The sequence below is a fragment of the Lynx canadensis genome, chromosome A1 (genome assembly GCF_007474595.2).
Source record: "Lynx canadensis isolate LIC74 chromosome A1, mLynCan4.pri.v2, whole genome shotgun sequence".
Lineage (NCBI taxonomy): Eukaryota > Metazoa > Chordata > Mammalia > Carnivora > Felidae > Lynx > Lynx canadensis.
This window is the reverse complement of record NC_044303.2, coordinates 5433055-5457401: the sequence shown is the minus strand read 5'-3', so window position 1 is coordinate 5457401 and position 24347 is coordinate 5433055. Positions and strand designations below refer to the sequence as shown.

Sequence of the window (24347 nt, the reverse complement as noted above, 5' to 3'; positions counted from 1 at the left end):
AGAGAGAGAGACGGAGACACAGAATGTGAAGGAGGCTCCAGACTCCTAGCTGTCAGCACAGAGCCGACACGGAGCTCGAACTCACAGATCTGAGCCCAAGTCGGGCACTCAACCGACGGAGCCACCCTGACGTCCCTATCCTAATCACGTTTTAATTTACTTTAACACCATTGGGCAGCCATCATCACCCATCTCCAGACACTCTTTGTGATATTCTGGGCATCATCTACGAGAGGCACACAGAAAACTGCCAGTTGGTTTCTAATGATAAAAACCCAATGTGGGGCGTACGGGTGGCTCAATTGGTTAAGCGTCCCACTTTGGCTCAGGTCATGATCTCACAGTTTGTGGGTTTGAGCCCCGCGTCGGGCTCTGTGCTGTTGGTGCAGAGCCTGCTTGGAATTCCTCCCCCCTCCCTCTGTCCCTTCCCAACTTGCATTCTCTCTCTCAAAAACACATGAACTTTAAAAAAAAAAAAAAATCCAGTTTTAATGCATAGAACCGTAAGCATGGTAAAGGTGTATCTTACTGTGTGCATTAGCAGCACTAATAACAGATGAGGAGGGATGGAGTGAAATATAAGGCCGGTGACAATCAGAATCCAGACCACGAGGGGCAGGGGCAGGAAGGCAGACCTGGGGATTCCATCAGGAGCCATAAGAACCTTGAAGAGTTCGAGGATGGGGCACTTGGGTGGCTCGGTCAGTCAAGCATCTGACTCTTGATTTTGGCTCTGGTCATGACCTTGTGTCCTGAGATCGAGCCCTACGTCCGACTCTGCACTGGGCACAGAGCCTGCTTAAGATTCTCTCTCTCCCTCTGCCCCTCCTTTGCTTGTCTGAGTCTGAGGGGGGCAGTGACATTTGTTTACTCGCTGCCACCATTTCTGAGTGTCTATGTTCCAGAAACTGTGCCAGTCACTGGAATGAGTCAAATGTATGTCAGAAGGCTCATCCGGGCTGCATACAGATGGTTGATGGAGCAAAGCTAGTGGTCTTTGCTATCATGCAGGCAAGAAATACTAAATACAGGCAGTAGTGGAGGGAACAGAGAGCCAAGGTTTATGTATCTTTTGTTTTGCTTATTAATAGGGTGACCATGAAATCACTGATCCCATCGTTTTGTTCCTATTTTATAATGTTACTTCGGCCTGAAGAAATTTTACATGATACGTCAAATAGCACTAAGGTTTGTCAGCAAGAAGGAGCCCGTGGTACAGGCTTATCAACTGATCGTGCGTGACGGTCAAGGCACTGTGGTGGCAACGCTCAAATTAGATCACTATCATTTCGGTCGAGTATTCATGGCCTACTTAGAGGGAAAGCTGTTATTCCGCAAGGCTTTTTGTGGGTGGGAGGGAGAGGACTTGATCATCCATCTGGGAAAGGTGAAACAGATCAAGAAGCTACTCTGTGAAACAGCACGCGATGAACCTGTGTGTAGTGACGGGGATGGTCCCAAAAGTACGGTGTGAGGTCTAACATGAGCTGCAGACCGTATCACAGAGCATGAGGACCTGTGTGTAAAAACACTGATTTGCTTGTATATGTGAACATGTCCGTAAACACAGCAAAGGGTCCCGAAAGAATATGCCTAAGCGAGCAGGGGACGAGAGTGGCGGGGACTTTCAGTTTGCATTCCGTCTTGAGGCGAGGAGAGAGCCGTGGGTCCCGCAGGAAAATCAAGTTTCATAGGTCAGTGGACCAAGTGAGCATCACAGGCTCATAGGTCTACCATACAATCTTCACTGGTAATTCAAATCACCATAATCCTCACGGCAATGCCTAAGACTCTAAGTGTGTGTGTGCGTGTGTGCGTGCACATGCCTACCTGTGCGTCTTTTGTCACTCCGCCAAATTGCCTCTAGACTCTATTTTTAAATGACTTATAGTATATATATCAGAGGTCGTTTGACACGAGAACTTACTGGTTGTTGCCAAGGGTTTCTCCTTGAGCTACAAGAAAACCATTTGAGAGTAATACGCGATAGAATTCCTTCTCAATTAGCTACAAGGTAACCCTCAGAATGCAAAACTATTCATCGCAAAGGAGCAAATCAAAGTACGACAAGCTTCGGTCTTTCCGTTCAAAACACACTAAAATTTCCCGTTTTTAAAATTACACTTAAAGTGCATGTTGGTGGCACAGAGGCTATATACACACCGAGTCAATGCTCCGGGCGCAGGCGAGGATTTTGTTCTCTTGGTTTTCGAATTAAATCTCCTAGAAATACTAAATAGAAAATGGAGACCAGAGTGGCGGAGACTTTATTTCATTTTTAAATGTTACCAAGAATGTTTTTAAAGGCTGTTTACAAAAGACTGTTTACCGCTATGGCTCAGCTACAATCGAAAAATTAATTTAAGGAACTCACACGGCCTTTTCAGGGTTTCATTCCTGATAGAATTTTCCAGACAGACAAAAATTATACTCTTCTCATCCTTAGCCCTCTTGAAATTTAAGAAAAAGGTGGGGCGGGGGGCAAGATAGGAGGTGTAAATGACTAAGCACTTCCTGGGAAGAAGTTCTGGGAAGCCAAAGGGTTGGGGGCTTCATGTAAAATGTCCTGATAAGAAGTCTAGACTATCTGTAATTTGCTGATTTTGAGGAAAAACAGATTGTTAAGAAATGTTGTGAGGCCAAATGCTACAGGAGCTGAAAGTGCGTGTAAAACTTCGGATGGCCCGTGGGAGCAGGGATTCCTACACTCCTGCAGACCACAGCACTGATTATCTATGACCCCAAGCGACATTCAGGAGTGACTCCTATCACGGAGGGAAAAAAATGTCACAGAAACAGAAGGACAAACATATTTAAGTGCCCCCCTCCAAAAAACCCCGGTAATAACGCAGACAAAAGGAAGACACAAACTATGAAACCCGCCATATCTAGAAGTTCTTACTTGGCACGGACTGAACTGTGTTACTACAGCACAAGACGAGCAGACGCGGTGAGTAGACTGCCTTTGTGCAAATTAGAAAAACGCATCTCTTTTTCCTGGTTTTCCTACATTTCTGCCCCATTTACCCCTTCGGCTGGGCAGCCTTGTACAGTGAACAACCTGCACAACTCAGGAAAATTACCCACTAATAGTTTAGTTACAGAGTGAGTGATGTGAACCTATGTGTTTGACCCGAATATTTGATAGGAAAGGGTAGACAATTTGGTAAAGAAATGGCTAGTCAAACCACTTGTCAAATTTCCTGAGCTGAGTACATTAAAGAACCGCATCAGAAAACGTTGATCTATGCCTTGGTTATTATTTCTGCCAAGCATTGAGAAATCAGACACAAAATAACTCATAACAGAATGCCATACTGACACCATCCACAATTAACATTGCTTTTCTATCTCTCTGGAGCGACCAGCTGCTTCCTCCTTTCTAAACACACTTGGAAACCTATTAGTCAAGATGGCCTCAAAAGCCACCCCCTTGCAGCACAGCTGTCCTGCTGGTACTCCCACTGAGCTCACACAGAAAGGGCCCGTTCCACTTTTCCCTGGGCCCACCCTTCTCCTGCTCTAGTCCCCCTAATAAGTAAAATAAGTCCACCTGCAATTGAATCAACATCTTGAAAACCAGCTTCACAACCCAGTGAGTTCAAGAGATATTTTTAATTACCTTAGTTGCTTACTCCCCAGCCTTGCCCATTGAAATAGTATGGTCCAAATATCCCACAAGTGACAAATCCGTGCTTGGGTAACGTGCAGGTTCCATGAGAAATACAGCAAGAAGTCAGACCCTTTCATTCTAGGGAAGATAAGGATGACTGGGTTGCCTAGAAACGTCCCAGGGGCCACCGAGACAGGTGCAAGCATCTGCCGCCCAGGCGCTGACCACCCTGGGGGGCGCGGGGTGTGAGTGACAGCAAAGTTCCACTCGGGCCAGATGCAGAGTCTCCGTGCACCGGTGGCTTGGCATGAGGACCTCCACCTGCAAGGTGCCCCCTGCTTCCGAGAGGCCACGTGCGTCACGGCTTTCCCATATGTCAACCCCCCCACCTTTTCTTCAGCTCTACATGAACAACATCCTCTCTTGAAGTTACCTTAAATATGTGAAGGCCTTCCACCTGGACGAAGAGGTTAACCTTGCTCACCTCGATAATGTAGAGGACCACGTTCTTGTAGAAGCAGTACAGTATGCACTTGGTCACGCGGTTGTAGCTCCAGGCGCCGTGAACCAACAGGAGCTTCTCCAAGTAGGAAAACTGAGAAAGAAAAAGAACGAAGTTCAGGACCGCCCATCATTCAGGAACAGAAGCCGCAAAATGGCCTTGGGAGACGGGTAAGGGAGCAGAGGAAAGCGGAGTGTGCGGATAACCCGAGAAAACCGCTCCCTCCCGAAAACAAAAGGCAAAGCTTTCAGGTCCAGGGAGGACGACTAAAATGTCCTCTCAGATCCACCTAATTGTTATTTTCCCCCAAACACAACAGTGGACCTCCAACTGTTATTCTCCTGACGTTCTGTTTACACAAATACTTTTTTTTTGCTGGGGCGGGAGGGTCCTCAACTCTTAGGAGAAGGTGACCACTTGAATTGGAAGAAAAGCAAAGCAACCAGACGCTGCTCTTCGACTAGATTTTATGGTGACTTCGGGAGCAAGGGACAGGAACGCTCAGGCACCAGTACCCTTTTTACCAAAGGGACGCACATATGTGTACACGACCTATTTCCACCATCAGCCTGCAGGTTAAAAGCAGCTGCACGTGCACAGAGGGGCACCCGCACTCGGGCACACACACACAGCCTTCACTTCTACACTCATTGTGTCTTCCTTTTTTGCTCCCAACCAGGGCACGGTACTTCTTGCTAGAGTGCTATGCAGTCAAGAAAAACAAAAAACCAGCAGGCAGCGGGTACGAGGTCGACGATGATGTAATGGCTCTCGCTGCTTGAAATACTGAGCGATATCCAGTATCAAATGAGATATTTGAATCTTCTTTGGGGTAGGAGGGTCTTCGGGCGCCACTTGAATCCTATCCCTTCAGCTTCCTCTTAGCCTGGCTTGGCTTTCTGTGTCCTACCTCACAAAGGTCCCCAAAAGCGAATACTGAGCTAGAGGGAGGGAAATAAGGTTTGTTCTTTGTTGCTGTTGTTGGTTTTTGTGGACCGTGTCGTGCTCCGGCACAAAGGCACCATTAGGGGCAATCCTGTTTAAATTCACAATGTGTACGCATTAATTAGTCTTGTGTCACACGGGTGTCCCGTCGGTTGCCTTGAACTACACCCTCAATTATCCACTCCAAGTCACAGGGTCGTCGTCGTCCTCAGGCTCACTCTCCTAAGAGAGATCATCAGGCTATACTGAGAATATCCACAAACATTAGAAACTCAAGAAACGACAGATGCTGGCAAGGATGTGGAGAAAGGGAAACCCTCCTGCCCTGCTGGTGGGAATGCAAACTGGTGCGGCCGCTCTGGAAAACAGTGTGGAGGTCCCTCAAAAAGTTAAGAATAGAACTACCCTATGACCCAGCAATTTGCACTACTAGCTATTTATCCCAAGGATACAAAAGTGCTGATTCAAAGGGGGCACAAGCACCCCAATGTTTATAGCAGCTCTATCAACAATAGCCAAATTATGGAAAGAGCACAAATGTCCATCAACTGAATGGATAAGGAAGATGTGGTGTATATATTACCAATGGAGTATTACTCGGACATAGAAAAGAATGCAATCTTGCCATCTTTAACAACATGGATGGAACTAGAGTGTATTATGCTAAGCAAGAGAAATCAGAGAAAGACAAATATCATATGATTTCACTCATGTGGAATTTAAGAGACAAAACAGATGAACATAGAGGAAGGGAAGGAAAAATAAGATAAAAACAGAGAGGGAGACAAACCATAAGAGACTCTTATATCTAGGTAACAAACTGAGGGCTGCGGAGGGGTAGTGGGTGGGGGGATGGGCTAAATGGGTGAGGGGCATCAAGGAGGGCACCTGTTGGGATGAGCACTGGGTGTTACATGTAAGTGATGAATCACTAAATTCTACTCCTGAAACCAATACTACACTATATGTTAACTAACTCGAATTTAAATTTAAAAAAGTAGAGTGGCACCTGGGTGGCTCAGATAAGCATAGGACTCTTGATTTCAGCTCATGATCTCATGGTTTGTGAGACGGAGCCCCACATGGGATTCTGTGCTGAGGGCGTGGAGCCTGCTTGGGATTCTCTCTCTCCCTTTCACTCTGCCCGTCCCCTGCTTGTGTGCACTCTCTCTTTCTCAAAATAAACATTTTTTAAGTAGAAAAAAAGTGATGCGTGCAAAAAAAATTCTTTCGATATGGCAAACTGCCTATTTCTGATTACTTTTGACATTAAATTTAACTGTAGAAAAGAAAATTTCTGACTAGAAATGCAGTATTTAAAAACAAAACCATTCTGTTTCAAGAGGAAACCACACAATAGGTTCCATTAGCCCTAAAGATCTGACACGACATCACATTTCATGAGTTGTTCCAGGAGATGGGGGTAGGGCGGTCACTCAACTACGTATTCCAAAAGCTAAATGGCCACTTCAAAATGGCAGGAGTAGGTTCATATGGAAAAATAAAACTCCCCATAAAAGCTCATTAAGGATTCCAAGGGGGATTGGGGAATCATAAAATAACTGGCTAAACAAATAAAAAGGAAGTTTGCATTTGACCTGGACCCCCTGATGCTAAACTTCGGTGGGCACAGAGAACATCTGCTAGAGTCATCCAGAATGACTCAAGTGTAGCGCTACAATGATCTGTTTTCAGGAAATATATATATACACACACACACACACACACACACACACACACACACACACACCCTAAATCAAAATGCTATTTTCATGAGGTCGCTCAAAAGACGCTAAGAAAGTTGGGGGCAGGAAGAATCCTCTCCTGAGGAGAACAGGCAGCCGAGGACTACCGTCGCCAGCACAGAGTGCCCACGGGCAAGGCAGCAGCACAGGGGGGGCCGTGAGTCCCAGCAGCTGTCTCTGAGGATAAAAGCACAGGCGGGCGGAAAAGAGGTAGAACCAGAGCTTGGCCTCTTTCATCGTTTTTCCCAAGGACAAGCCTGCAAGCTACACTTTCTTCCTTCGGTATACAACCTTCCGGGGCACTTCCTCAAAGATCCGATCAAAAGCGTATTCATCCACGTGAATTGCAAAGACAAAGCACACGATGTTAACTTCTGCCAGAGACGTTTATCGTTTCGCTAGGGGCAACGGGACTCATAAAATTGTGGCATCTCTAACTTCTGACTGAAGCGGCTGAGGCACAGTGTCGGGTGGGGAAGGTGTAAGGCCAGGAGGAAGGCTGCCCTGAAGCAGCAGGACCCCTCCCCAGGCACGGGCAGGACCACGGACAGGAGAAACAAAGACCCACAGACACGTGGGGCCGTGCATCAGTTCCTGTGGCAGCGGCTATGACACTGGAAGGGGAAGGAGACCCCTAACTCTCTCTCTCTCTCTCTCTCTCTCTCTCTCTCTCCTCCCTACCCTGCTTTCGTGCTGTCGACTTGAATATGACACTGGAAGGGGAAGGAGACCCCTAACTCACTCTCTCTCTCTCTCTCTCCTCCCTACCCTGCTTTCGTGCTGTCGACTTGAATATGACACTGGAAGGGGAAGGAGACCCCTAACACTCTCTCTCTCTCTCTCTCTCTCTCCTCCCTACCCTGCTTTCGTGCTGTCGACTTGAATATGACACTGGAAGGGGAAGGAGACCCCTAACTCACTCACTCACTCTCTCTCTCTCTCTCTCTCTCCTCCCTACCCTGCTTTCGTGCTGTCGACTTGAATATGACACTGGAAGGGGAAGGAGACCCCTAACTCTCTCTCTCTCTCTCTCTCTCTCTCTCTCTCTCTCTCTCTCCTCCCTACCCTGCTTTCGTGCTGTCAACTTGAAGAGAGCAATCACTGCTCCAGATCCCACAGCCTATTAGTATGCAGTTTCAATAAAGCAGGTCATGGAATCTCCCTTCCCCAGACATTTTAAAGAAAAAGACAGGCAAATATTTGCCTGGAACTCCTAGGAAACCTCTAAAGATCCCTTCCAGCCACATGATGCCATAACTCAAGTATTTAATAATGCTGGGGTGTATAACATCTACAGTTGCTGACAGACTACAGGAAGTAGGAGTCTCACAGGCCTCGGAGTGGTGGACTCGGGAAAGTGAACGGGCAGGTGTGCGGGACTGGTCCCCAAGGTCACGTGCAGGTCTGGTGTTCTCTGACCCCCGGTGCTCGGACCCGAGGCAGGTCACCTAATGGGAAGGAGCCCCAGTGTTCCCACCTGGAAAATCAGAATTCCTTCCCCTACCAACTTTAGCAATTACCTTGAGGATTTCTTTGAAATCAACAGAGAAACAAGACTGATTTCGTGGGCTTTCCAGAGCCAGGAGGATTTTGTAAATTCCTCCCTGTGTCTGCAGAACCACGAGCCGGGAGGGAGTCTGAGAGGTGATCTAATGCTCTAGAACCCCACTCCGGGGAGGAAGAGCCCCCAAGCTGCGCAGGACCAGCCCGCAGCTCTGGGGGCGTTGGAAGCTCTTTCACATTGTATACGCAGCCCCCAATTTCAGCTTGAAGGGAGAAAACGCCACTATTACTTGTGTTCACGTGATTAAGGTTAACACGTACTTGAAATGACACAACACTGGCTAACCACCAAATGCGCAGGCGTTTTATCACAAGTTACTGTAACCTGTAGACAGGAGGCCATGATCGGTGTCCATTGTGAGGTCTAGATTTTCTGGATGATCAAGGGGGGCAAATGATCTAGATCTGTCATACCCAGGGTGAGGCGGTTGGCTATTTTCCTTCAGGTTTTGGCTCTCTCTGAGGAGCAGACATTTCTCTCGTTGTCAGGTCATCTGTTCAGTAACTACAAAGTACATTGGGCCCCTCTTGCGGGCAACATGTGATCCAGAGAGGAACGGGCTGCACTTGGTCTGCCAGCGAGAGGCTGTTTGCTGTTGACCGTGGGTTCATCTCAGAGCAGCGGGTCTGGGCAGCACCCTGGTTATGGCCGTAGAGAAGGGTGCCTGGCGGTTGTAAATCACTGCTTTCCCCTGACTTTCAATGCCTGATGAGAGAGTGTTCTAGCGCCTTCTGAAAAGAGGAGAGACTCTGGGATGGGGACGGTAGAGAATTAATGCTATGAGCATGGCCATCCTTTAGCAAGGGATGCCATAAGGAACAGGACCAGGACAGGCAGCCCATGTGGGAGTTGAGGGTGAGAGGCTCTCATCAGCAGGACCCGAGACCTATCCGTCAGGGTCGATGCCTCGTCCGGAGGACAGAGAGCTCGGCCAACCTCACCGCTGGCAAATACAACCGCGACAACCACAACAACCCGCAACACAGGGCCCTCAAACCGCACAAGAGCAAGACCACGGGGAAATGCAAATACTCCGGCGATTTTGTCTAGACACAACCGCAAAAGAGGGGGCAGGGTTCTTAGGGCTGGACCGAGGTCAAGCACCAACCAGGCCTTCATGCCCGGCTGATACCTCTGCCAGCGGGACGGGACAGCTGGTCAACGCGCCTCTGACCTGTGCGATGGCATAATCCGAGTTGTTGGTCGCCTGCATGCCTTCATTCCCGCTGATCCCTACACCCACGTGAGCGGTCTGGATCATCCCAACGTCGTTGGCACCGTCCCCGATGGCAAGGGTAATGGCCTTTACCCGCTTCTTAACCACGTCCACTATCTCAGACTTCTGCAGAGGAGACACTCTGTAAGAGAAGAAAGAAATGATGACTGGATGCGTCTTTCCAGAGGAAACAGCTGTAATCTACATTGAGCTGCATTAAAAGGGCAGTTATTGGACAATTTCCAAATCCAATACATACGTTTTATGCTCATGTGCAAAGAAGCTTTCAGAAAACAGTAGCTTGTGGCTTTCAAGTAGTTGCCAACTTCACAGATGAAATACACAAGTCAAAACTAACTGAAAACACAGCCTGTTTGTAATCGCTCTGCGCGGTGGTAACCATACGTGCAAACTCCTCAGGGGCACATGTGTCCCCCCGCTCAATGATAAAGGCAGGGAAGCTGGATACAGAGGTCTTAGGAAATGTCTTCCAAATAAATCAGAAAACTAGCACAGACCCCATTTTTGCTTTGCTGTACATCATACACAACCCAGGGCTGGCAAGGGAACTGTCTTTAAAATCGGCTTTCACAGAAGGGAAAGAAAGTTGGCATGGCTTGAGAAGTGCAGAAAGAGGATGAGGGTAAGGGAGAAGAAAGCCTTTCCCTTCTCCACCTCAGAAATGGAGGCAGTGTCTGAAGGGCAGCCAAGGCACAAGGATTTAAGAAGGGGGGGGGGGCGGTCACCGGGACAGGACTACCAAAGCTGAACTGTGCAGGAGCACAGCCCAAAGCCCAAAGATAAGACAGCCTTTGCAGGAAGATGGGCTGTTTCCGCAAGGAATCGAAGGATGGGGGCTATTTCTTATAAGCCCTCAAATCATCTGGGAAGAAGACCCAATGTAAATACACGGGCTCTAAAGCACAGCAAAGTTCATTATAACGAAGTATTTGTTCCGAGCGTAAGACCAGATAATACAACGACGTGGTAAAACTATTAGTACCTCGGGACTGATTTATTTTAAATTCTGAACTGGTAAGCTGAGAGTCACTTTGGGTGAAAAAAAAATTCACGGGTAAACTCCCGAACGGCGTGTGTGCGCGCGCGCGCACACGCACGCGCGCACACGCGCGCGCACACACACACACACACACACACACACACAGTAAAAGGCCTGTCTGGGTCTCCCAGAGGTATGCTGGCTGCACCCACATACGCACGGTACTTGTAAGCTAGAATAGACATGCAAGGACTTTCTCAGTACAACTATGACTTCTCATATGGCCTCTGACCTCCAGAATACCTGTTTCCAACGGAAAACTTACAATTTACCTTACATGTAATTCTACCAACCCAGAGACCATTCTGTGTCTGGTGAGACAGCAAACTGAACTTAAAGCACAGGTACTCTGGGAGCCTTAGCTCAAAGGAATGGAAATTAGCAAATTAGAAAAACAGAATCTGTGGGTTGAAAGGCTTTTAGGAGCCATGTTGTACAATCTACTATCTCTTTAATCATTCTCACAGTGACTTTCGATAACGGGAGTTTATTGCCTCCTAGGGCAACTGCAACCACCAAAAATCATTACTGCTACTTTTTTGTGGTTGATAACCTAAAAGCACTAATTCTGTCCTTTGGGTTAGGCTAGAACAAGTAGAACTCATCTTTCAAATGTCAGGAAGGCTGAACTAGAGAGACATCCATCACATCCTTCCTCCCACAGTTCAGTGGCTACGAGCTCAACAGTCCCAGGTCCCTCACCCACTGTTTAACAGACATGCTTCAGAGCTTAAAAATAGCTTCCAAGTATGATCTTCCAGACAGCTACGAGCAGAACGGAACAGAATCCCCATCTCCCTGGTAGCAGATGCTAGACTTACTTTAATGTAGCCTAATGGGAAATTACTGGAAGCAATGTTAACGGAGAGAGATGTAAACTGTAGCTCTTCCTTCCACATTTGTGCAAGGGCTACTTAGAGCCAAGGGCTGACCTTGACGTACCTCTCTCATTAAGCTCCTGATCGGCAGACACAGCCCCACAATTCTCATCTGCTACACGACTCTGATTTCCCATTTCTTCTTTAAGCTCAACAGAAGCAGAGGTCATATATGGTATGGAGACACCAATGTGGGATTCAAAGTTAAATAACTGAACGTGACCTTCTTCTGTTCCCCATACTATTTACACAGAAGAAGTAATTCTGAGTCCTTGTCTTCCCATCAATGAAATGGGGAAAATGAGAACAGCCTACCTCATGAGATGGTTGATGTATTTATGTGAAATCACACATTGCCTGTGTGAGACAAATGTTATCTCCTACCCCATCTGCAAAACTTCAATTGCTAGAAAAAATTGGACACGTCTGAGAACGGGACACCATCCAACCCATGGTTCCCTGTAAGGGCCCTGCAGTGCTGCAGTGGGAAGTTATGGATTTTCAAGGGAAAACCAGCAATATCCCTCAGGTAGTCGCACGAAACACTAGCTCGAAGGAGCTCACAGTTCCAATATTAGATCATGCTACATTCCTTTTTATGACATATCTTTGTGAAGCCGAGTTTTCGCGGCTGCTATGATAAAAAGCAGAAATCAATGTGAAATAGGAAATGAGGGCTGAAACATCCACGCTTTCTTCGAGGTTTGAGAAGCTGTCCAAGGCTCAACAGGTGCCCCACACCAGAGCATCGGTGAGTGGTTATGGTTAGTAAGGGTGAGATAAAGTATTACTTTTTTCCAGCTATGTCCGTGATTGTTTCGAACGTCTACTAAGTTGTTAGAACATAATTACTTCTTTCATTGTTTGACCTTACCTTCCTCGTAGTTAGAAACTGCTCAATGTATTCAATGTTCTTTCTTGGCCTAGGGGCTTTGCAAAGCAATCACTGAGACACTACAGTTCTGCGAACGCAGGGAGTCTGGGAGCCTCTGCATCGATCACTCCTCTCCATGATTACATCACTGGCTCTTCAAATACATTCATTCACTCACTGAAGTGAAACTCCACTATCGTTTAATCTCGAACTCGTCTTCTGTACAGGAGCACAGGGGACAGACACACAGCCCTGGGGAGTCTGGGGCTACGACGACTTGAGAATCTTCCTTGCCACCCAAGTCATCGAGTAAGTTGGTCTCCAGCTGACCTGGAGTGATTCAGAGCAAAAGGGGGTATACGGGGCAAAAGGGGACTCTGCAGGGCAGAAAGCTCAACCACAAGAACATGTGTGGTGGGAGGCTGGACGGGTTGTGGTGGCCAAATAGGGAAGCCACTAAACAAGTCCGTGGTTTTCTCTGAGGTTAAAGGTGTTTTTTTTCTTGGGGCGCCTGGGTAGCTCAGTCGGTTAAGTGTCCAACTTTGGCTCAGGTCATGATCTCACAGTTCGTGGGTCCGAGCCCTGCATCGGGCTCTGTGCTGACAGCTCAGAGCCTGGAGCCTGCTTGGGATTTTGTGTCTCCCTCCCTCTCTGCCCCTCCCCTGCTTGCGCGCACGCAGTCTCTCTCCCTCTCACAAATAAATAAACATTAAAAAATATTTTTTAAGGTGTTTTCTCATTATCGGGTTTAGCAGTAAGCCAACCAACAAGAGCCAAGTAGCAAGTCAAATCCACTCACTACATTTGCCACTGTGGGATTTGGATCTCAGACGAGTTGAGTCATGATTCTGATGGCTTCGAGCAAAATCTATGCAAGTCCAAAGCTGCGTTTTCCCAAAAAAGCAAGAATAAAGAGAAAACCTGACTGGGATATATAAACTGAGTCATATCCCAGCATTTTAGAAGCATGAAATTCTCATCAAGGATTTATTATGCCCTCAGCTGCGATGCCTTGAGAAAATATGATTCTAGCACACACGAGGGGTTCAAAACAGATGTCAAACAGCTAATTTCTACAAAACGGAATAGGCACCATTACGCCTCGGTCATACGTAGTGTTTTAGTACGCCAAGTTGCCACGAAGCACAAACCACCTCCTTTTTTAATCTTAATTTGTAACCTGGAATCACATGCCACACTTCCCAGCATATAGTACATTCAACCCATAAAATAAGAATTCCAGGCCACATCTGGGCTAAGCTAGGCACTTGGGACAGTTCTATAACTACTTTAGTGCCTTGTGAATAAAAACATAAAATCAAAGATCTTTAATCAACTGGAGAGATATTCTACCTACTTTTTTGGCGAACACAATAGATTCTAGAATAAAAAATAAGTTTTCCTTTGGAGACTTAAAAAAATTCAGTATCCTGGAGTATCTAATTTCATGGGATATGTGTTCCTGGAACTTTAAAATGTACTTTCTAAAGTTATTTCAACTATGATGCTTAAGTAGTACCTTTGGTAACTGCTTTTCTAGAATTAATGATCATGCATTAATTTATCTCATCTACAAAAGCCCTGGTCTCAAAACAAGTTTCTAAATTCTGCTTTGCAATATCATCTGAGCAAGTTTAAACAAATCCCTTCCTTCTTAGAGCCCAGAGATCTCATTTGTAAAGTGGGGTGAATCTCTATTACTGATTTGCAAACTGAGCTCAGCTCAGCCAGGCGAGTTGCAAGAAACTCCATCCACCCAGGGGCACCCAAGAGAACTTCAACACTTACTCATTAACCAGATTCACTAAGCACATTTACTAATTGGACTCTTAAATTTAGTTGTTCTGTATAGTCCCTATGACGGAAAACGAAGTTTGAAGCCACTGGCCTAGGTCAATGAGTCTCAAATTTTAAGTGAGCATCAGAATCACTTGGAGAGCTTGTAAAAATACAGGTTCTGATGCACAAGTGTGCATTTAACAAGCTCCCAGGTGATGGTGATGTTGCTTGCCTCTGGACAACACCAAAGTAGGCAACACTGACCTGGACAAGATCACAAGATCTCTCTTGTTCAAATGTTTTAATTAGCTGGGCTTACATTTCCAAAGCAGAAGATACATGTAAAAGTTTCAGAAGGTGACATTTAACAATTAGCAGGAACACTGAATCTCATCCCCTTCTTTCAAGCTTTGTATGTTCTTCTTTGTTTTTTAAATTTATTTATTTATAGAGAGACAGCATGCCAGGAAGGGGCAGAGAGAGGGAGAGAGAGGATCCCAAGCACTGTCAGCACAGGGCCGGATGTGGGGCTCAAACTCACAAACCATGAGATCGTGACTTGAGCCCGAACCAAAAGTCAGACACTTAACCACTGAGCCATCCAGGTGCCCTCTTCTTTGCTTTTAACCCTCAACTAGTAAGTACAAACTAGGGTTGGAATGTCGTTTAAAATAGCCTTCAAATCTGAGTGTCTCACATAAGAGGGTGAGAGGGAGGAAATACTAACCAAAATTTGGTCTATGGGACTTTGTAAGTTGTTTTTCACAGAGACCAACATCTGTGATTTAATTTGTGAAAATGTCCATTTTCCCTATTAATTTAAAGATAACATCCTTAGGAAACTCTTTCATTAAAAAACATTAAAATATTACACCTTATTTCTTATAGCAGTCAGTAATCTTAAAAGTTTCAAAAATTGCGACATCTTAAAAAAACAAATCTGTTTGTAGATACACGAATACCTAACATAGAAGCCTAAAATCTAGGGGTGCCTGGGTGGCTCAGTTGGTTGGGCAGACGTCTGCCTCTTGATTTTGGTTTGGGTCGTGGTCCCAGGGTCCTGGGATTGAGCCCTGCGTTGGGCTCCATGCTGAGCATGAAGCCTGCTTGAGATTTTCTCTCTCTCTCCCTCTGCCCTTCAACCCTACTCCGACATTTTCTCTCTTTGAAATTAAAAAAAAAAAAGTGTCTAAAATCTCAAAACAATTGAACTATCCTATGTGTCTGTTTAATAAGTGCCTCCCTGGCTGACTAATATGCGTCCTGACCTCTGTGTTTGTTCCTTAGATGCATTTAGTGCACTTGATACAGGACCAGTTGTCCAGGCCTCCTGGAAAGCTTTCCCCTTCTGGAACATTCTATCTCTGTGCTCTGACCCAAAATGTGTGACTCTCTCAAATTTAATCTCATGTCTCAGTTCTTAGTGCATCTGATTGTAGCCCCTAGCTCCAAAAGCAAATAACGTTGGCAGCTTGGGACAGTCCCTAGAGCAGAGGGACAGATGTGAGAGGCTGCAGGGGAAGGGCGGGGCAAGAGGGTGTGTCTGGGCAGACCCAGTAGGTACCTGAGGTCAGTTTACGTATAGGCACAAAGAAGTGACATTTAAACTCACTCAGGGGCTCTCAATTAGACTCAAGTGCTCCCTTATTATAAAAATGTACACACAGAGGGGCACCCGGGTGGCTCAGTCGGTTAAGCATCCACATCCGACTTCAGCTTAGGTCATGATCTCACAGCCCGTGAGTTCGAGCCTCGCTGACAGCTTGGAGCCTGGCGCCTGGTTCGGATTCTTATGTCTCCCTCTCTGTCTGCCCCTCCCCCGCGCTCGCTCGCTCTCTCTCTCTCTCTCTCTCTCTCTCTCTCCTTCAAAAAGAAATAAACAATAAAAAAATTTTTTTGAACGTACACATAGAAAAGAGCTATCTTCTACAGGAGGAAGCCATGAGAGATGGCACCTCACAAAGACGTACCTGAAAACGCAGTTCAGGTTTTATTGCAAAAATTCAGTGCCTGACCAAGGGGCAGCCTCATAGGATTGGGACTAGAGCGGAGCACGTTCTCAAAAGCAGAAGGAGTGCGTATAGAGAAAAAATACCATCCGTGAGATAATGGGCTGCATAGGGTAGCACCATAGACCTAGTTCTAAATGAGCAACATTCACAGACTTTCACGGATGAGCGTGTCCGGCTTCGGCGGCTTTGGCGGTGAAGGGTTCCACCCACCCTAGCATTTCCCCCCACATCTGAGGTGCTATGGAGGCCCTCCAGTGGAAGGATTTCTCTCCATCCTTAAAAATTTCGGACCACACCGTGGCAATAACAAAGATGCGGTTTCCTACAAAATGCCGTATGACTGAAGTTACTGTCCTTTCCCCAACCTTATAAAAGAGCTGCCTCATAAAAGAGCAGAGAGGATGACAGACCACAAGCAGGAACATCACGGACACCAACGTTTCAAGAATCGATCCCAGGCGGCACCGAGGTGGCTCAGTTGGTTAGGCGTCCGACTTTGGCTGAAGTCAGGATCTCACAGTTTGAGTTCAAGCCCTACATCAGGCTCCATACTGATGGTACAGAGCCTGCTTGGGATTCATTCTCATTCTCTCTCTCTCTCTGCCCCTTCTGTGTTCTCTCTCTCTCAAAAACAAACATATTAATTTTTAAAAAGTTAAAAAAAAAAAAAAGAATTGATCCCAGAACTATTTAGCGGGTATCTCCCTTAAAGTAAACTCAGTGTATCCAGTGAAATGATTTTCCCATTATGGGGGAATGTATTTGTCTCCCTCAATTTCACCTTTTCCTTCTTTTCCATCCTTCCCTCTCCGTCCCCTACCCCAGTGGACATTCAGTAAATGGTGACTAACTACCAAAATCATGGTTCTAGGACTAATTATCTCTCTAACCGTAATTATGAATAATAGGAAAAATACAGTTCTACTTAGAAGTACATCAGCTTCCATATAAATGGGAACATGCTACCAGTGTATAATCCTGAAAGAGTACTCCTACTCACAGACGGAGAGACTGGCAGAAGTACAAAAGCAACTGTGCACCTCTGCGAGATCTAATTCCATCGCCCGTGGAGAGGAGTTCAAAACACCCCACTTCTCCTGACCACTATGCCAGTGGGCACTTCTTGCAAGCTTCCTGGCCAAACATGCCAGTGCTCTTGATTCTGTTTTCTACTAACAGCCTTAAAAACATTATGGGCTTGGGGCGCCTGGGTGGCGCAGTCGGTTAAGCGTCCGACTTCAGCCAGGTCACAATCTCGCGGTCCGTGAGTTCGAGCCCCGCGTCAGGCTCCGGGCTGATGGCTCGGAGCCTGGAGCCTGTTTCCGATTCTGTGTCTCCCTCTCTCTCTGCCCCTCCCCCGTTCATGCTCCGTCTCTCTCTGTCCCAAAAATAAATAAACATTGAAAAAAAAAAAACATTATGGGCTCATGAGAGGCTTTTTGCGACAGCTCTTAATGACATGTGGCAGGGCAGCCATCCTTGGCTTCACACAGGGCTCCCCTGGGAAGGGCTCACCCAGAAGCCTGCTCTTTCGACCCGAATGCTCTGACTATGAGAAGCCAACAGTAAGCCCCTGAGTATTATCCTTCATCAGCACTTTGAGGGCTTAGCACAAACTGGCTTACTGGGTCTTTCCGAGCCGTCTCGGGGATGGCGGGCGATGCAAGCCATCCGAACAAAGACTACGTTTAAGCACCTCGCCACGTATCTGCTCCTTGCATGGTGACTTCGGTCTGAAATCATACTCTCTCGCGAGCCCCAATTCCTCCAGACCTTTGCCCCATTAACAACTTCTGAACATAGTACCCAGTAGAGTAAGCATTTAACTTGCCGGTTGAATAAAATGATCGACCTAGATCTCACGATTGGTGATACAAATCTGCGTGAAATAACTATGAGCCCTCATCTGATGCAGCCGCCCTTGAGAAATACAGGCCGATATGGTCACAGGATCTGCCGAGCCGCTAATCGGAGAGCTCGGGAGGCATCGCTTATTTGGAGATGTTTTGAGAACGTTCCCTGTATGGAGGTCGTCCCCCTTCAGGTACACGGAAGGTTGAATGCAGGCTACTGGCACAATGTGACAAGTCTGTGCCACGTGAGGCCAAAAACAGGTAGCTGTGCTATCATCTTGCTGTATATGTTGGTGGTGCAAGATATACAGTCCTTTTAGGAATGTAAAATTTTTTTAAGTTTATTTATTTTGAGAGAGAGAAAGAGAGAGAGAGACAGAGAGACAGAGAGACAGAGAGAGTGGGGAAGGGCACAGAGAGAAGGAGGGAGAGAGAATCCCAAGCAGGCTCCACACCATCAGTGCAGAGCCCGACACAGGGCTCGAACTTATGAACCGTGAGATCGTGACCTCAGCCGAAATCAAGAGTCCGAAGCTCAACCGACTGAGCCACCCAGATGCCCCAGTCAGTTTAGGAATTTAACACACATGTTTGGGCATATATTAAATTTAAACTGCAGAAAGCTTAAAATCTCCAAAGCATCCTAAAAGTACAAAGACTCTTTTCGACATAAGTATTCGTTTTTTCAAAAATACTAAGGCTAAATGTTTCCACCTCCAGAATAGACTTCAACTTCCCGAAACAGGAGATGAGCCCTCCTTCACACTCTCTCCTTGCCCCTCTCCTCAGGAGGGGCAGCCAGGCAGGCCTGGAATCGAGAGAGAAGGTGAGAGCTTTTTAAAAATGCTATTTATATAAATTTGCCACTATAACAATATATTAACAATTACTACTAGTAGTTTCCTTGCTTAAAAAGTTCATTTAAGGGGCGCCTGGGTGGCGCAGTCGGTTAAGCGTCCGACTTCAGCCAGGTCACGATCTCGCGGTCCGTGAGTTCGAGCCCCGCGTCAGGCTCTGGGCTGATGGCTCGGAGCCTGGAGCCTGTTTCCGATTCTGTGTCTCCCTCTCTCTCTGCCCCTCCCCCGTTCATGCTCTGTCTCTCTCTGTCCCAAAAAAAATAAATAAACGTTGAAAAAAAAATTTTTTTTAAAAAAGTTCATTTAACTCCTCCAGTGTTTAATTCTAAAGCTTAAAGGGGTTGCTGATTATCTCAGTGTTCGGTGCGTGCGCGCACACACACACACACACACACCACACACATACAAACACAGTGTACAAAATGTGGTCTTGATTCTCCTTTTAGTATCAAACTCTGAAAAACAATCTTGCCAGTATCTTAAAGTATTCTGCACTTTCACGTTGGATGCATGACCCAGAGTTTCAACATGAATAATGTTATGACTAAATAGTCTAGTCACCTGAAGTCACCCTTCTATGGCCCCCAATCTTGATTCCAAAATCTAAAAAAACTTCTCGACAAACCAGAATTCTAAAGGCGGAAAAAACCCTAATGAGTGATCTGGGGACAGGGCGATATATTTACCACCGATCTTAACTACTACTTGACTGCGGACTGCCTTCACTGTCCTGTGAGCACTCTCTTCCTCCCAGCCTAGGAGGTAGAGACCAGCCATCCTACAGTTGTGAGTCGTGAGGGAACCTGATATTCTTTATTCACCGAACAAAAACCTTATAACCTGATCCTGTGCTTTGGCCGTAAATGCTGCCCGTGCAGCTGAGGCTTTCAGAGTGGCTCTGGAGAGAGGGAGGACACCCTGTCTGCCCCAGATCAGTTTACTCCACAACCAGAAAGGGCTCGCTTTGAAATAAGTATCCCCTGCTTGGGGGTTCAGGATTTATGCATCTGTACTTGCGTCCATGACAATTTTATTGCGTGTCCAGGAAACAGAGCAATTAAAGTGGCGCTCAGACAGGAGTCTAGCTTCTGAAAACCTAACATCTCCACTAAACAATACAGAATATGTTAAGATCCGGGCAGCCACATTTGATATAAAATTTTAATAGGTCGTACATTGTGAATTACACACAGGTTTATATTCACTGAAGTCAACTGGCTATGGCCTGTTTCTCCCTGTGCTAGGCTGAAAAGAAGGGCCCAGACTAGGAAGGCTGGGATTTAAATAAGAGATATTAGATCCTTCTGTTCCCAGGCTGAAGCAGGGATTAGAATAACACATTTAAATACCTTAATGTTTTTAGCACAAAAAGCATTAATTCGATACTCTGCTTCCTTGAAATGCTTTATTAAAGCCCCCCAAACCCTCTCAGGAGTGTCTGCCTTCCTTGGGGTTAACATACATTTATTGTTCTCCACTGCAAATTTCACTAGTATTTCAAAACAGCGTGCCTGGCCCTTGCTGTGGGGATAGTGGGAATAGGAAATAGAACCGAGAGGAAAGCTGAGAAGGCTTTGAGTTTTGACATTTCAGAGCAAGCTTATAGCTCCTTCAGGGCCAACACATCATGAGCTCATGCACCACTAAAAATAAATGACGACCGAGATGCTTAATAGACTGATTTTAATTAGACCTGCCCTTCACCTGTCACCTGTCGCAAAGGTCACCAGATTACCAACCCGAGAAATAAGCCAAACTGTAACTATCAGTACCCCGGAAAAAGCGGGGCAGCCTGTGTGCCTCTTGACCTTGACCCCAGGCCTCATGCAAGCAACCGAGAGCCTTAAGAGCCACAGGGATGGCAGTGACCAGCACCACGTGCACCCACTCTCTCCAATCTGAAAATCTGGGAGTGGAATTTGTTGGGTAGAAACGCGGAGAAGTCAGACAAAACTCTTTTCTCCAAGAACCACACACCCCTTCTCAAACCTAAAGCCTGTATTTAATAAGCCACTAATTCTTGATCTCAATAGCGAGAAATGATCACGCTTTTCTGGGGGTACATTTGTCCAAATCCACAGAATTTACACCAAGAGTGAATTCTAATGTGCACAATGGACTCTGGGTAATAAGGACAGGTCAATGTAGTTCATCAATTGTAACAAATGTACCACTGTCGGGACCAGAGGGGGAAGGCGTGGGGGGGAGGCGCTGCATGTGTTGTAAATATCTCTATACATTCCACTCCATTCTGCTGTGAACCTAAAATTGTTCCAGAAAATAAAGTCTACTGGGGGGAGGGAGGAAGGCAGCAGCATTCTACCGCTGCTAAAGCAGAACATGAAGATGAACGTGCTGGTTCTATAAATCCGCTGAAGTCCTGGAAAGCGGTCGAGAAAGATCGACGGACACCAGGCAGATGGGGCAGGAGCGCCTGGTGTGGGGCAGGAGCGACCATGGGCCTCGTGACCAACCAAGTGCAGGTCTGCGTAAAGAGAGAACGTGAGCCCAGGACGCCGTGCACCCACAGGAGAAATCAACTGTAGCAGCCAAGTCTAAGAGTAATAAGCCTGACCTACTGCAAGTTTAATTTGTGACTTGCTCTCCTAACTGACTGAACACTAGCAGAACAACACTTCTTTGGACAAAGTCTGGTCTGGAATACAGTTTGCTGTGTGGTACTTCGTCTCCATAATTAGGCTATGAGTTACCTGGTCTTAGGGATTTCTTTTACTCATCTTTAAAACCCGTGGCACCAAATACAATAGGTAACAAATGCCTGTTGAATTACCCATTTTTAAATGATTGTTTTTGGACTACAAACACAGCCCTCCTTGTGCTTATTCTTCATTTTAATTGTTTCCAATTCATGTTCAAGAACACACTTATCATACTAATGATCATCTTTCAGTTTTGATCAAAGAAAAAGAAAGATGAAAGTGACTTGTTCGTTACAACACCTGTTCAGAGAAGCCCAGATCTCAACCTTCAAGTCCACCTGGTAGCTATACTTTTCAGAGTCGATTAATACACCAACAACCACATTCATCAGGTTACCACCTCCTCGAAGCAACAGCCACCACCTGAAAGTCCAGTGTGCCATTTATGTGGTTCGATAGGCGGGGTCAGCGCTACCAACATCTGCCCCGCCCACCTTGGCTGGCAGCTGCGGTGGACAAGTGAGAAAGATCAGTGCTGCTGTCAGGGCGGAGGGCCTGATGCTGAGCTTGGCGAGGAGATCAAGACCAGAGCTTGCCCATACATGCCCACTCGGACCAGGGCTATGGCCAGGGGGGAGTTTAGGATGAAGAAGATTCCAGCCAGGAGACCTGAGGAGTCGAGGAAAGGTACCAGGAGCGCATTCAGCAAGGGCTCTCGTCCCATAAAAAGCTAGAAATACAAAGGAGATGGCGAGAAATGCTTAAATCTTGCAATCATACCCACCTTCCAGCTAAAATGGGAGTCATCAACCAAACGCAGCCTCAGATAAGGGAGTTTGATATAAGAGGTTGAGAGAGAGGGAGAGAGAGAGAGAGAGAGAGAAAGCAAGCGGGGAGGGGGCAGAGGGAGAGAGAGAATCTTAAGCAGGCTCCAGGCTCAGCACAGAGCTTGACGTGTAGGTTGGGGCTCCAACCTACAACCTTGGGATCATGACCTGAGCCAAAACCAAGGGTCGGACGCTCAACTGACTGAGCCACCCAGGTGCCTTTTTAAAAATCATATGGCCCACACTCAGAGTGGTATAAGGCCCAGAACCAGATTCCGTGACCCGAGGTCCGAGGTGATAATAACTTACATGTGGGGAAAATTCCATCCTTCTTCCAACAGCTCCCACCCTCCCCATCCCTTGGAGAGTCTGTTCATGCCCAGGGTTTCAGAGTGCTCGTTGTTCACACTGTGGGGAGGGGAGGATGCAGGTGATGGTCCCGCGTGACCACACGAACCAGGAGGAATAAGGGGGAAGGCTTCGAGTGGGACGGCCCCCCAGAGAGGGGCATAAATGGGATTCTTGCCTCTTCTCATCTAGGCAGGCAGCCTCTCCAGTTTTTCTCTCTCCTCTGTGACCAACAATGAGGATTTCTAATATTTCTTAGGCTCTAAGACTTACGCTGCTTTGTTTTGTTTTTGTTTTTTTTAATGGAATGCGTCACAAATTTGTGTGTCATCCTCCTGCAGGGATCACGCGAAGCTTCTCTTTATTTTTCCAATTTTAGTATATGTGCTGCCAAAGCGAGCACTAAAACCTATACTTTCAAGTTGGAAGCAAAAATGATATTTTATTATTATTTTATTTATAGTGATAATAATAAAAGACCAGGCACAAGTGCTGACTGAACACACGGTACTTAGCCATCCGTGACCGAGCTAGTTTAATCCTCGCTGCGACTCTGAGAAATCGGCAGGGCCATCCTGACCAACTCAAGGGTGAGAAAACTAGGCCAGGGAGGCTGGCACACTGTGCCCAAGGTCACAAAGCCTGACCCAAGACAGGACGTGACCACAGCCGTCGCACTCCAGGGTCTGCCTGCTTAGCCACTCAGCTACACGCCCGGCTACTGTGCACACACCCACTCGGGAAGTGTCGCACACTTCCACTGAGCAATCCGGCCAGGCCGGGCTGGGGGACGGGCACGGATCATCTACTCCCAGCACGGTGAGAGCCCCACGAGGTTACCTGATCCCGATTCTCGGTTCTCTGCTTTCAATTTGAGGGAGTCACTCCTGCCATGTGTCTCACAGAAGAATCACAAAGACCAAAGGAACGCTATCGGTGGGTAAGCATTTTGAAAGACAGGGAAAACCCCTCTCTTAGCTTCTTCCTGACTCTTGGATTAAGTGCCAGCCACCCCTCACCACCTCTCCATTGAGGACGCCAGCCAGGCTCCACGCTAGTCCTGGCTGGGAAGGTCCTCCCCTAAGTTCCTGACTTCAGGGCCTCCTGGCGTTTCAGGGTGGAGGTGGGATGAGAAACAGCACGGAAGAAAATTTTGGCTGATGTGTCCTTATTTGAATTTACCACCCCCCACCTTAACGTCCTGGATCTGATTGCTTTCATGTATAATTTTACCTAATTTCTTTGTATGCTGACCCGTTAAATTGCATAATAATTCACTCCACTATCCAGACATACTGACCGCGAACGTACGTAAACACAAATAAGATTGTGCGTTCTTGCAGGATAAAGATTACGTCTTCCGTTTTTAACTGTCCATACACCCAAAGTGTTTGGCACACAGGGTCCACTGCCAAGTTTACCTCCACGGGTCACATTGCAGAAGTAACAGAAGCAGTTCTGCTAGATGCTGCGGAGGGAAATGGAGCCCATGGAGGTTTGGGGCAGGGAACGCATGGGAACAAAGAACAAACGAGGGTCAGCACACCTCCCTCCATAGCTCTGCCTCCCGGTGCAGTCGTGAGTCAAAGTGGGGAAAGCCTGCCTCAGAAGTTG

At 46.8% G+C, this 24347-nt stretch overlaps 1 protein-coding gene and 1 non-coding gene across 2 annotated transcripts in view; both read right to left on the bottom strand.

Moving 5' to 3' along the window:
• The window catches only part of LOC115508933 (phospholipid-transporting ATPase IB), a 599908-nt gene that overhangs the window by 220493 nt on the left and 355068 nt on the right, over positions 1 to 24347 (bottom strand). The window contains exons 26-27 of the mRNA XM_030308008.1: positions 9544 to 9727; positions 4098 to 4208 (exon numbers count right to left, since the gene is read on the bottom strand). Coding sequence (XP_030163868.1) covers positions 4098 to 4208; positions 9544 to 9727 — 295 coding nt within the window. The remainder of the gene's footprint in view (positions 1 to 4097; positions 4209 to 9543; positions 9728 to 24347) is intronic.
• LOC115526510 lies at positions 23030 to 23136 on the bottom strand. Its single transcript, XR_003972615.1, has one exon. It is a non-coding gene; the product is annotated as a U6 spliceosomal RNA (small nuclear RNA).